The 13,622-nt window shown below is 46.8% G+C and overlaps 1 protein-coding gene across 1 annotated transcript in view; it reads left to right on the top strand.

Moving 5' to 3' along the window:
• Window positions 1-13,595, top strand: part of LOC146026610 (vitamin D3 hydroxylase-associated protein-like) — a 35,165-nt gene extending 21,570 nt beyond the window's left edge. Inside the window, exons 11-15 of the mRNA XM_083157421.1 lie at window positions 7,379-7,422; window positions 8,674-8,713; window positions 9,792-9,900; window positions 11,212-11,357; window positions 13,198-13,595. Of these exons, the coding sequence (XP_083013547.1) occupies window positions 7,379-7,422; window positions 8,674-8,713; window positions 9,792-9,900; window positions 11,212-11,357; window positions 13,198-13,326 (468 nt within the window). The 3' untranslated portion in view covers window positions 13,327-13,595. The remainder of the gene's footprint in view (window positions 1-7,378; window positions 7,423-8,673; window positions 8,714-9,791; window positions 9,901-11,211; window positions 11,358-13,197) is intronic.
• Window positions 13,596-13,622: the final 27 nt, after the last annotated feature.

Here is a 13,622-nt window from a genome sequence, read left to right as displayed (position 1 = left end):
TGGGCTCTGTGGAAATACACAAGTACCCTTGTTTTCATGTGAGGACCAATATAATTTTTTTGTTACCTGTGGGGACAAGAGTGATTTTTTTTTTCCCAGATTGGGCCAATGTGTGTGTTTGTGTGTTTTCCCTGGGGGTTAATGTGTTTTTCACTGTGGTCTCATGGTGTGCATTCACAATTAAAATCCAGTTTGGTGTGTCGCAAGATAAAAAAGGTTGAAAATTATTGTTCTATATCAGTGTTTCCCAACTCTTTTCCTCAAGTATCCCCAACATTGCACGTTTTCCAGGTCACCCAGCAGGTGCACTCATTATTCAGACACATTTTCAAAGTTTCACAGGTGGAGCTAATTATGTCACTTGTGATTCTGTTTGGAGACCTGGAAAATGTGCACTGTTGGGGGTACTCGAGGACCAGGGTTGGGAACCACTGTTCTATATAATAAAAGCCAAATGGTGTGACAGTAGCCACTAGATGGCGCCTGACAGTGCTCTACTCAGGTTCACGGAGACACATCCCTACCTCTACACTTCAACATGACAGAGCCCTGGGTCCCAGCAGCTTCATCATTTTGACTGTATGCGTGTGTATGTATATATCTTATATATTTAGCCAGATCTGTCAATCATCACCTGTGTGTATAACGCTGGGCGGAGTTACACGTGTGATTGACAGGCCCACTGGACAGCGTTATACACACAAAGTGTTGCCAGATTCTGCCTTAGGAGACCGCCCAGCGATTATACACAAAACTGAATAGTCCAGGAGTAGGGAACACGCCCATCGTTATACACACCACCCGCCAAGGGAAGATTAACACATAGACCGCCCCCTACCCTGCGTTATACACAAAAGTGAACACGACCAAAAGAGCCCACACCCAGCATTATACACACCACCCCACACAGCCAGCACCAACAAAAATCCGCCCCCCCCCCCCCCCCCCGCCTTACCACCCCCTCATCCACCACCACTCCCCCTGTCCTGGCCATTAGGAGACCGCCCCCCGCCCGGCGTTGTACACAAAAGTACACACTCCACGCCCAGCATTATATACACACAGCCAGCACAACACCGATCCTCCCCCCGCCCAGCCTTACCACCCCCCAGAGGCGGATTGGCCCACCTGGAAACCGTGCCATTTCCCAGTGGACCGGTCCAGATTTCCCTCTGGCTGGGCCGCCGACCGTGCTTCCAGGGCTGGCGTCATCCTATATATGCAAGCGGCCGCAGCCTGGTCACAAACAGCAGCATGGCCCAAAACAAATATATCCGCAGCATATATGCATATATTATATTCACATATGAGGCAGCCATAATTGTTTTGGGCTATGCTGCACTTTGTGACCAGGCTGCGGCCGCTGGTCGCTGTTGGATGACGTCACAAGCTTGCAGACAGAAGCGTGTTGGTGCGGCGGACGACCAGAAGTTTGGTGAGTAGTGTGCATCTCCCCCATCTTCCCGGTCAGTAGCTATTCCACCTCTGCCACCCCCACCTCACCGCAGGCCACAGCCTTGGCTAACCCCCCCCCCAAATAGCGTAACGCTCACATTACTCCCTACCCCAGTGGACCCTACTATCTCACTGTACTTTCAATAATTACAAACAATCCACAACCTTCACTAACACACCAACACAACACTCAATAATAACATCCACACCCACACCTAACCAGTCCACATCCACAACACCATACACCCTCACACAAATAACCAAAATACACACCTAACACTCCACCTTCACTGCTACTTATGCTATTACCCACAGCACACCTGCTTCTACTCAACTCCTAATAGCCCTGCAACCACAGTCAACATCACAGAACCTTTACATACAGGGCCGGAGCTAGGTGGGGGCGCTACAGGGGTGGGGTGACGCGGTCGTTCCACTAGGGGGTTGCCAGGTGCAATGCGCCCGCTGCTGCTGCATAGCTCCACAGCGGGGTTGAGGTAACGGCTGGGCGGGCTGGATGCCGCCAGGTCATTCCACAGGGGGGCGATGCGGTGGCGGCCGCCAAGGTTGCTAGGGGGGGGGGTAGTGACAGCAGCCACTCACCTCCATCCAGGGGGGTCCCTGCTCCCAATTACCGCCCTCCAGTGGCCAGCGCCCTAGGCAAATGCCTAATGCTGCCTAGTGGTGGTGCTGGCCCTGTTTGCATAACACACCCTTAAAAAACTCCAATCCCTCCACCATCTACATCATTAACCCCAATTAACAATCACTCAATCACTGCAAACCACTACACAAATTACATATACCTCATACATACAAAACACACCCACACTTCCAAAAGCACCCTACCAAATAAAATTTACCACCACAATACCCCACTAACAACACTCAGACACCCTTCACACACTTGACACCTTTCAAACACACCTTTGCAAGGCCAACACCCCTACAAACACAACTTTCATATCCACAAAAACACACCGACTCAACCACAACACCCATTAATCTACCTTACTCTCCACTCACACGCATCGTCACTCCCAACCCACGCCACTAAAGACTACAGCAACCACAGACACCCTTCAACACACAACGTACACCTTCATTGCCTCACCCAACATCACCAACACTACAACAAACATCATCTTAAAGGTAAAACATACTTTACTACCCACACCATCCCCACACACCCACCTACTCCAGCACACCAATTAGCCCTTCTTCACACACGCTACCCCTTCAAACAAACAACCTCTGGAGAACACATCAAAATTAGCCAATACACACACCCTTTCACACCAACATCATACAGTCCAAATAAAACACCCACACACACTCAATTTATCTACCCATACACACTCTTTCACAACCACCATCAACAGCCAACAACACATACATTTACAACTACTGCACACACCTCTTTCACATAAACACTATACCCACAGCTCAACGTCTCCAATATATCATACAACAACCTTAATCGCATAAAAACAAAAATATACATCACTCTACAAGAACAAACATGTACCACTAACTCCAACTCCAACACTCCCGATATTTATAAACCTTATTAGTCAGACTTTGGCCCTTATTCTGATCGGTGCGGCCGGAGCCGATTATGCGGCCAGGACCGTGCGTGCGAAACCCCGCCTTCCATACGGATCGCCAACTCCGTCCGTATGCGGTAAGAAGCTGTCCGAACGGACCGCACGTGTATTTTTCACGGAATACGCCTCCTCCATCTAAGGGAACCTCCCCCATCATTCGATGGTCGCAGGACCGTGTGCTCCACCAGCACCCGCAACCTCAGACCACACGGACATTTTTCCGTGCAAAAGCAGGGATCTGGGCGGGCAGCTGACATCCGGCGATGTCATATGTCCTCCCCCTACACGTGCGTCACGGCCGCATTAACATACGTACGCCCAGCGTTTGCATGGGAACTCCCATGAAACGCGGGGCGTATGCATATGGTAATGAGCCCAAATAGCCCTTCACGCCCCTCTCCACCCCCTGTTCGGAGTGTTCACATATCATGCGGGATTTGGCCGTACGCCCCGCTCGCACATGCGCAGAGACGCCTCTGCACATGCGCAGACACAAAACATCGGCGGCCCGAACGCACGCGGATATATCCGCACCGATCAGAATAAGGGCCTTTATAACATATTCCGCTGCGCTTCAGACAATATCCCTACATTCACATCACTCCCTGAACCAGTGGACCTTACAATCTAACAACACACCATCCACCTACCCAAACACAACACTCACTACTAGACTTTACTCTCTACACCCCCACACAAACTGTGCATCTACAGTCATATACAATTCCACACTCATACATGTGCACGTCCACATTATCCTCAAACATTTCCTACACAGTCATGCCTACAACAGCCCAAATAACAAAACACACACGCAATAACTCTACTACTGACCCACACTCACGCCCTAAAACCCTCTATCTAACATTTTGACTGCACACTTACTCCTTGCGCTCCCTTATATCAAACACAATGCTAACACGTATACCTCAATGCAAACATACCCCACACAACACATCTACACCCAAACAACACCACCAACTCTATGCTTAAACACCACCTACACACCACTATGCCATCCACCTACACCACAAATGCACACATCACTTCATCAGTCACACTACACCAACACTTTCACCATAACCACACATCACACCAGCACGTTACATGCAAACACAACCACACACTACTTCACTCACATATGCTAAACACAACAAACACATTACAATAACATACGTCTGACAACAAACGTACACAACTCACAACCAAACAAGCACAATTATCATACTCTAACACCTACAGCGCACACACACAACTAGCCAGGGGCAGATTGGGATTTAAAACCAGTCCAAGGAAATTTTTCAATGCAGCCCTAATGGGGGTGGGATCTCATGTGGGGGCGTGCTAAACCAAAGGGCCGGGAATACTATCCCCTCCTATATCACTCCCGTCCTTCCCAGATGACCACACCCCCTCACCACAGCTATGCTGCAGGCCAGGGACCAGGTGTATTAAATATTAGGGTTAGCCTGCAAGAGGACATGATGAATGGACATGGTTATGCTACGTGTGTGTGTGTGTGTATATACAGAGGGTTAGGTTACGTGTGTATATAGATAGGGTTAGGCTATGTGTGTGTATACATAGAGTTTAGCTACGTGTGTGTGTGTATAGCTAGGGTTAGGCTACGTGTGTGTGTGTGTGTATAGCTAGGGTAGGTCTACAGGTGTGTTTGTGTATAGCTAGGGTTAGGCTACGTGTGTGTGTGTGTGTGTATAGCTAGGGTTAGTCTACATGTGTGTTTGTGTATAGCTAGGGTTAGGCTACGTGTGTGTGTGTATAGCTAGGGTTAGGCTACTATGTATGTGTGTGTATAGCTAGGGTTAGGCTACGTGTGTGTGTGTGTGTGTATAGCTAGGGTTAGTCTACATGTGTGTTTGTGTATAGCTAGGGTTAGGCTACGTGTGTGTGTGTATAGCTAGGGTTAGGCTACTATGTATGTGTGTGTATAGCTAGGGTTAGGCTACGTGTGTGTTTGTGTATAGATAGGGTTAGGCTACAGGTGTGTGTGTGTGTGTGTGTATAGATAGTGATAGGCTACAGGTGTGTTTATATGGATAAGGTTAGGCTTCATGGGGTGTGTAGTATCTACTAACCTGGCCTAACGGAGCATTCTCACCGTGTAGACCCCCCCCCCCCCACCTCCTGGTACTCACTAGGCTCCCCGCTTTGCGGCGTGCAATAATGATCACAGTGGGGCCCTACTAGGGCCCCGCCAAGGGGCAGCAGCAGCTGTCACCGGGACATTCAGCACTAAGGGGGCGCGGAGGCTGTGCTCAACAATTGATGTGCTGCAGAAACAACCACTCAGGGGAGGCCCTGTCACACACAGGGCCGGTACTAGGGTGCTTTGCGTTCTCCAGCCATTTATCCTAAAACGTAGACAATTTCCAATCATTCCAGCCTATGCAATCACAATAAACAAATCCCAAGCGAAAACATTCAATCTGCAAACTTCAGTCTTCTCACATGGTCAACTTTACATGGCTTTATCAAGATCTAGACAACCAAATCAACTCAAAGTCCACATTACCCCAAATGAAGAACAAGGGCAGCTACTTTCTAACAATCGACAATTTACCAAAAATGTGGTTTTTCACTAAGTGTTTCAAATGTAAAATATGTCGTAGTAATACAATATGTGACTTTACTATGCTATTCTATCCATATTTATATGCACCCAATTACAAACCTGTTTCACATGTTTAAAATAAAACCTTTAAAATCTTCTACCTCTTTTTCTGAAATCTATCAATTCAAATCAATATTTTGTAAAACTGCATTATTTACATTTCAGTGACAAATTATTCATAACACTATAACAGTCTACACCCCCTTGACAATTATATGCATTTTGATTTTAAAACATTTCAGCTCTCACTAGTGCCCCTTTCAGACCGCACTTTTAAAACGGTAAATTGCCGTTTTTTTACCGTTTTAAAACGGTAATGTGTGCGGTCTGAAAGGTCCAGTCCCACTTAACCGGTTAGAAAATGCAGTTTTTTCTAACCGGTTAAAATGCAGGGTCCTACCCGTTTCTGAACCGGTATTTTAGCGCAAAAATCGGCTCAGAAACGGTATTTAGGACCCAGCCAATGAGCTGGGTCCTAAATTCAGCACAGTGAATACTTAATGAGCGCTCATTAAGTATTCACAGCACTGGAGCCCCCCCCGCGCGTGTCGACACCCCCCGCGGGCGTGTCGACGCCCCCCGCGCGTGTCGACGGCCCCCCGCGTGTCGACCCCCCGCGCGTGTCGGCGCCCCCCCCCCCCGTGTCGACTTACCCCGTGCCGGTATCTCCGTTGTGGTTCCCGGCACTGCAGCTCAGTATGCTCGGAAAGCACTTATGAAAAAAGTGTCTTTCAGAAAATGGCTGCCCCCCATACGGAAGACAGTTTTTTTAAACAGGGTTTCCTATGGGGCAGCCATTTTCTGGAAGACACTTTTTTCATAAGTGCTTTCCGAGCATACTGAGCTGCAGTCCACAACGGAGGTACCGGCACGGGGTAAGTCGACACGGGGGGGGGGGCGCCGACACGCGGGGTGGGGGGGGGCGTCGACACGCGCGGGGGGCGTCGACATGCTCTCGGTCGACACGCGAGGGGGGGGGGGGGAGCTGCACGGAGGGGAGGGCTGAAGGCTGCACTGGCTTTGACCCTGTATTTGGAAAGTTTCCAAAAACGGGTCTGCCAGTGTCAAAAAATCGGCACTTAAACGGTAATATACCGTTTAAGTGCTGCGGTGTGAAAGGGGTTTTATCTGGCAGACCCGTTTTTGGAAACGTTTCCAAATACAGGGTCAAAGCCAGTTATGCGGTCTGAAAGCAGCATTACATGGACTTCAAGCACATCCTTCACCACATAAAAAACATACGTCACACTCAAATATATTTCTACCTTTAATGGGGCGTTGCCCCCCTTACTACGGTGTCAAGAGCCTTCGTTATTATAAACTCATCATTCTACAATATTTCTTCAAATCAGAAGTGTATTCACACATTTGGGGACAAACCGGTAAACTCCATTGTCTGTTGTTAAGGGCATTGAGTGCTACTAAAGATGCATACACACAGAACGATGCCAGAAGCATTCCGACATCATTCACGAGTGTATCATATCGTTCTTCGTGTGTACATACAGAACGATTTGATACACTTCACAAAAGATTGGTCTATGATCTTACTGCATGCAGGGAGATCATAGACCATTGATATAAGACTTGAGCTTTTAGGGTATTTGAAAGTGTGTAGTGATGCAGAATAGTTTATCCAGTCCTTTGAATAACTTTTTTTTTTTTTCTTAAAAAACATTTCCAGTATCCAAGGATCTGCAGTGCTATAAATTCCAGCCGTGGTGCAAGGTAAGACCTGGTGAGCTCTCCTACAGGTTCTCCCAGTGGCATAACAATGGTGCCACAGACCCCACCATGGCTTGGGGGGAGTCAGCGGCGGCGGGGTCTGCGGGGCATAGCTGAAGATACCCGAGCTGCCATGTAGTGATGAGCTGCTCAGTCAGTAAAAGGGGAGGCGGGGGCTCCCACACGCAGCGCTGATGACCCTGGCTCCCGCCTGCAGCGCTGATGACCCTAGTTCCTGCCCGCAGTGCTGAAAGCCCAGTTTCAGCGTGCAGAGTCTACTGTCGGCAAACCCCCCCCATTGACTCCTCAGCTGTCAGCTCCAGGAACAGCAGTAATAGGGACCAGCTATTGGGAGAGAGAAGTGATGGTGCGGAGCGCAGGCTGCACAAGGGGGCGTCATAGGTCACACGGCACTGCACAAAAGTGTATTATATTATATTTCAGTATTTGAAATGGGTGTGTGCTTGGCTATAAGTGTTTAGCCTCTGGGCATCTGATATGAACTTATGCCCATGGGCCAGCTGCGCACATCATGAGGCTCATGCCACAAGGTAGAGCTCCCATTAGTTAAAGCTTTTTATAGCAGGCAATAAGCACGGTGTATAGTCATAACCAAAGTGAGCGCTACCTTTGCGACGAGCAGGTATAGTTGGAGCTGTCTGTGTACTGCCCCCCCCCCCCTTTTTCCATGGCCTGAATATTGCAAGGAGCATTTAACCCCTGGCAACAAGCATGTTACCCCTGGTAATGAACAAGAAACCCTTGGCAATGAGCATGTAGGTAAAAAAAAAAAAGAATTATTGTAATGTATGTGTTTGGCTTCTTTGGCTGGGAGGCGCAAACTTTCAAGTTACGCCACTGGGTTCTCCTACATACAGTGAAGATATAGTGATCTGGTGGATTATTCCAAATAAACTCCCACCCCCCCCTAACACTCTGCGCCCTGAGCTGAAATAATTTTGTTGGTAGTTCATTTTAAAGGGGTGCATGTACTCTATGATGGAGGACAGAAGATGGGCAGGGCAGTAGCACACCTCAGGGTTTCTGGTCATGTCTGTGCTGCACCTCCGTCTCTATGATGCAGAGTGCCTGAGCAACCAGGGACAGGCAGAGCAGTGCACACTCCCCTAGCAACATAGAGGAGACTCACTATTATCATTTTTTTTCTTCCATCAAAGTTTCCTTTGCTTGCTCTGTTATTATGTATTTTTTGCTATTATTGTCTGTACTGATCTCCCTTAACTCCCTGTCTAGTTCTGTGAAGGATCTCTGGAAGGAGCAGATTGCCATACAGGTAGCATTCATAGTGTATATAGGACAGATATCTGTATACATGGTCTATATGGCATGAGCAGGGCCCTAGAGTGCTGTGTTGGGCCCCAGTACGTTTCAGGGGTGTGGCCCAACTTTGGGATGCATGACTATGCCCTCTTACAAAAGATAGAATTTGCAGCTTCACTTTTTTGGGAGGAGGGAGGGGGTGGGTTCAGTGTCCCTACACTCAGAAGGGGAGGAGCCTCGATAAGTGCTGTGTGGGTGTGGCCATTGCTGTGCGGGTGTGGTCAGTGCAGCACTATCAGACCCCCAGTCTCACAAATAAATATAACATATAAATAGAAAAATTGTTAAATTTTGTGAGAAAACTAGAAATACAATTTTAATACTTAGGGGAGTATTCAACCCGGGACTCCGCCCGTTTGGCCTTTTTTGTTTCTTTTGACTGTAACCGGACAGCCAGAATTCAAAGTTCCGGCTGTCGAGTATCAGAAGGTCAGTGGATTGGCAAAAACGTCCGTGAATTTGACAAACCTCAGCTGTTTCAAACAAAACGGATCCGAAAAAAAAAAAACCTTCAATGTTGTCGTTAAAGGCAGCACTGAAAAGATGAGTGCCGATATTTCCCGTCGGGAAATATTGGCACAGATTGAATACCTGTGTGTATACTTTTGTCAGTACGATCATACTTGCTGACTTTATGGATCTCCTTTCCAGAAGAAGCCTAGAAGAGGAGACTCCCTGCAGCTTTTCCCCCGCCCCATTAAGCCCCACCCATACCGGTAAATGGTGTGATTTACGGCTCCTCAGGGAGGGGGTGGGACTAAATTATGTGATTTTCATCATTTTAGCCCTTCCGCAAAAGATACACGAATGCTGTTTTTTGACCGGTGGGGGTGGGGGGGGGGGGGGTGTGCTGGTGGGGGACCCAGCTACATGCAGGAGGCTTGCCCAGCCTTCCAGGGGGCCCGGATGGAGACACAGTTTTCGGGATCATCCCAGCCATTCCGGGAGGGTAGGTAAGCATGGTATTATGCATGTATATATGTTCTGTCTTATTGTCCATGTGATTGTCAGTTCTTGTGTTTTTCCTTCAGGAGTACCAGACAGAATTCCTGGCAGAATGGAGAAAGCTGAATCTAGATGTGGTCCTATGTCCCATGCTGGCCCCCGCCTTCAACATCGGTTATCCAGGGAAACTATTAGGTAAATCCCTGTAATCCCTCCCTGATACAGCCTGTGTAACAATACACATATACAGTAACTGGACATCTATGGTCCCCACAGCAATATGTATTAAGTGTCACCTTATAAATTTTTAGGGCCATTCTGGTTCACTCGCAAAAGCAAATTCTCTTTCTGCAGGTGGGGCAGATGTAACACGTGCAGAGTGAGTTAGATATGGGTGTTATTTTGTTTCTGTGCTGGGTAAATACTGTCTGCTTTACTTTTACACTGCAATATAGATATCAATTTGAAGTACAAACCCCAACCAAATCTAACTCTCTGTGGACATGTTACATCTACCCCACCTGCAGTGCACATAGTTCTGTCCTTTATCGAGAAAAAATGCATTTGCGAGTGAACCAGAATCACAGAACCATTTGTCTGCTGGCCATAGTAGGGCTAATGCTTTTTAAAAAAAAAACGACATCTGATATCCCTTTCACATTGCACTTTTAAAACGGTATATTGCTGTTTTTTTTTCCCATTTTAAAACGTTTAAGGCTGCAATGTGAAAGTGCAAAGTGAAAGTTGATTTACCGGTTAAAGTTAACTGGTATTTCAACACGGTTAAAAAGCAGAGTCCTACACGTTTTAAAGCCGTTTTTTAGGCAGTGTGAATGGCTCTATTTCAATGGCTTGAAACGTGTCCCTTGGGGGTTAAATGGGTTATTATTATTATTGTTATTATTATAATTTTATTTATAAGGCGCCACAAGTGTTTCGCAGCGCCGTACAAAGGAACAATACAGGGAGACAAAACTTGGCATAACATTGAATAAATAACAAAAATACAGTACAAATAAAGAGCACCACAGTTCAATACACATTACAGCTTAAATGTACAGTAAGTAGTGAGGACCCAATCAACATACAACTAGAGGCTTGAGGCCAATGAGGGTTGAATGTTTGAATGGTATTAAATGATTTTTAAAACGGTTTTCACCTGCAATGTGAAAGGTCTCAAGGCTCAGACCCGTTTTAAAGTCCCATTTAAGAATACCGTGTCATTACCCATTTCTGCAATGTGAAAGCAGTATAAACCTAAGAAATGAGGTTCGATGGCAAACTGAGCGCACAAATCACCTAAGACATATGGCGTGAAGCGCACAGTTATAGTGTGATGTCACACAACCTAAATTATCAATATGAATATTTATGTAAATAGCACCAGCATAGTCCACAGTGCTGTACAACCGCAATGATACAAGTTTGGGTATTAGACAAAGAAAATGGTAAGAGGACGCCACTTGGAAGCTTAAAATAAATGACCAATCTCTCCTATGTTCTCAGCTCCTATTGCCTGCACCATGCTGTACAATTTATTAAACTATCCGGCCGGAGTCGTTCCTGTAGGTTCCGTCACTGCGGAGGATGAGGAAGAACTGAAACATTACACAGGTTACTCCAATGATCCCTGGGACAAGCTGTATAGAAAGGTAAATTATTATACAGGACTGTATGACATAGGTGAGGTTGATTTGTGATACAGTATATTATCAATATGTTTTGCCGGCACTGTAAACGTCCAACTGCCCCGGTGCCATTACGCAAATAATATAGATCCAAAAGAGCGGCATTCAGAGACTTTGTAAATCCTCCAGATAAATCTGTATTTCAGGCAGGTTAAGTACTTAATGGCTGTATGTGGTTCTGAGGAAGGGACTGAGTTCCTGAAAGTACTTAACCTGCCTTAAATACAGATTTATCTGGAGGATTTACAAAGTCTCTGAAAGACATATGAAGGTGTGCTTCATGGTGCAATAAAAGAGTTTTAATAGGTTAAAAATATTTAGCCAGGAAGAGCAAAGGCAAATGCGCGTACCAAAGTTAAAACTGGATACCACATGACATGACATATATCCAGAGCCGGCCCTAGGCCAGCCCAGGTACAGCCACAGTCGCACACAGAATATAGGCATGCTGCATATTATTTTAATCACCCGAAGCTCCTTGTGTGTCCTGGACACATAACAATGCAAATTTTCAGCAAAAAAAGGCACCCAACATTAGTAGAACTGGAATGAAGAGCTGCATGGCCTATTGAGGCAAGATGTATGAGGAAACATCTGTGTCCAAGCAGAGGCAGAGATCACAGTGTTAGCGGCTGTACGAGTGCTGTCTGCGGGTGGGTTGGTTGTGCAATAGTGTTCGGCATATGTGTAAGGGGCATTATGTGTGTCATCAGTGGCGTAACTATACATTTTGCTCCCCCCTGCCAAAAAGTTTGTACCCCCCCCCCCTCCTTCCCCCAGGCTCCTCTCCAGCGTGTTTCCCCAGCGTGAGGTGATGACGTCACACGCATAATGGATACGGATAGGAAGAGAAACCAGCAGACACTGCTAATTCTCTTGGCTCCAACGCATCCCAGGCGGCCCCAGCATGCCCATTCCCGCCCATCCTGTACACAGTAGCCATTAGCCGGCTCTGTGTACAGTCAATTGACTCAGTGGTGGGGATTTGTCGCCTCTGCCATGGCCGCACCCGCCTCGCCTCCTGTGCTCAGTTAGTGGGCAGTGGCAGGCATCAGCATGTCAGTGCGTTTAGCGGGTGCTGGCACCCACATAGACCCCACTGTGGCTTGCTCCCCCAAGCGGCAGCTGCCTTACAGTAGTTACGCCACTGTGTGTCATGTATAAATGCATTAATAATGTGCAACATATGTGTAACAGGCATTATGTGTGTCATGTGTATAAGGGCATTAATAATGTGCAACATATGTGTAAGGGGCATTATATGTGTCATTATGTTTATGAAGGGCATTAATAAAGGTTGGCATATTGTGTAAGGGCATTATGTTTATAAGGACATTAAGAATGTGTGTCGTGTGCAAGGGGCGTAACTGTGTTGTATTATCAGGGGTGCTGAGAGAAAGGTGTAGGGGGTACAAACTACCCAGGTCAAAGTCTGATGGAAGGGCCCAGTGGGGGCCCTCCCCATAAATGATAGCAGCAGCAGCTCTTCTCCTCTGCTCAGCAAACACTGCTTTGTGCTGGGTTGCAGTGTGGCCATGGAGGTGCTTAAAATACAATATTTTCTCAGGATTTTTCTCTAAGGGTATAATGTGAATAATGTGAGGAGTAATGTATATAAGGTAAAGTGGTACTACTGTGTGATGTAACGTGAATAAGGGACACCATTGCATGAGATAATGTGAATAAAGTTGCACTACTGTGTGGCATAATTTGGATTTATAAAATAAGTGGTTATATGTGCCATGGCTCTCTTTCTCCCCCTACTGCTTGCTCATTGTAATAACTACTGTATGTATCTCTGCAGGCTGTGGAAGGAGGTCTGGGTCTCCCGCTGTCCGTTCAGTGTGTGGCGCTCCCCCACCAGGATGAGCTCTGCCTGCGCCTTATGAAAGAAGTCGAGACCCTCAGTGGACGCAAGCAGAAGAAGCGATAAGACCCTAGCTCGCTCCATGGCAGCTTATTAATTATCCTCAAAGTGGAATTTAGATAGGACTATAAATATTACAGAAATTGATATTATTATTCCAGTATCTGTAGAGGATGATTAGTCACTGACTAATCCTCTTCATGGACAGCAGTGAGTCAAGTGACAGACTGGGTGGACTGGACACTATTGAGGAATCTTATTACACCACGATACAGATTCAAATAACTGCTTTGAGGCTCTGCTATAATAAAAACTGACATGCATTTTTGTGAGAACCATTCACTTCATAGTATTTGGTTTGG

This window comes from Crinia signifera, chromosome 8, assembly GCF_055691185.1.
Source record: "Crinia signifera chromosome 8, ASM5569118v1, whole genome shotgun sequence".
Taxonomy (NCBI): domain Eukaryota; kingdom Metazoa; phylum Chordata; class Amphibia; order Anura; family Myobatrachidae; genus Crinia; species Crinia signifera.
This window is presented reverse-complemented; position numbering and strand designations above follow the sequence as displayed.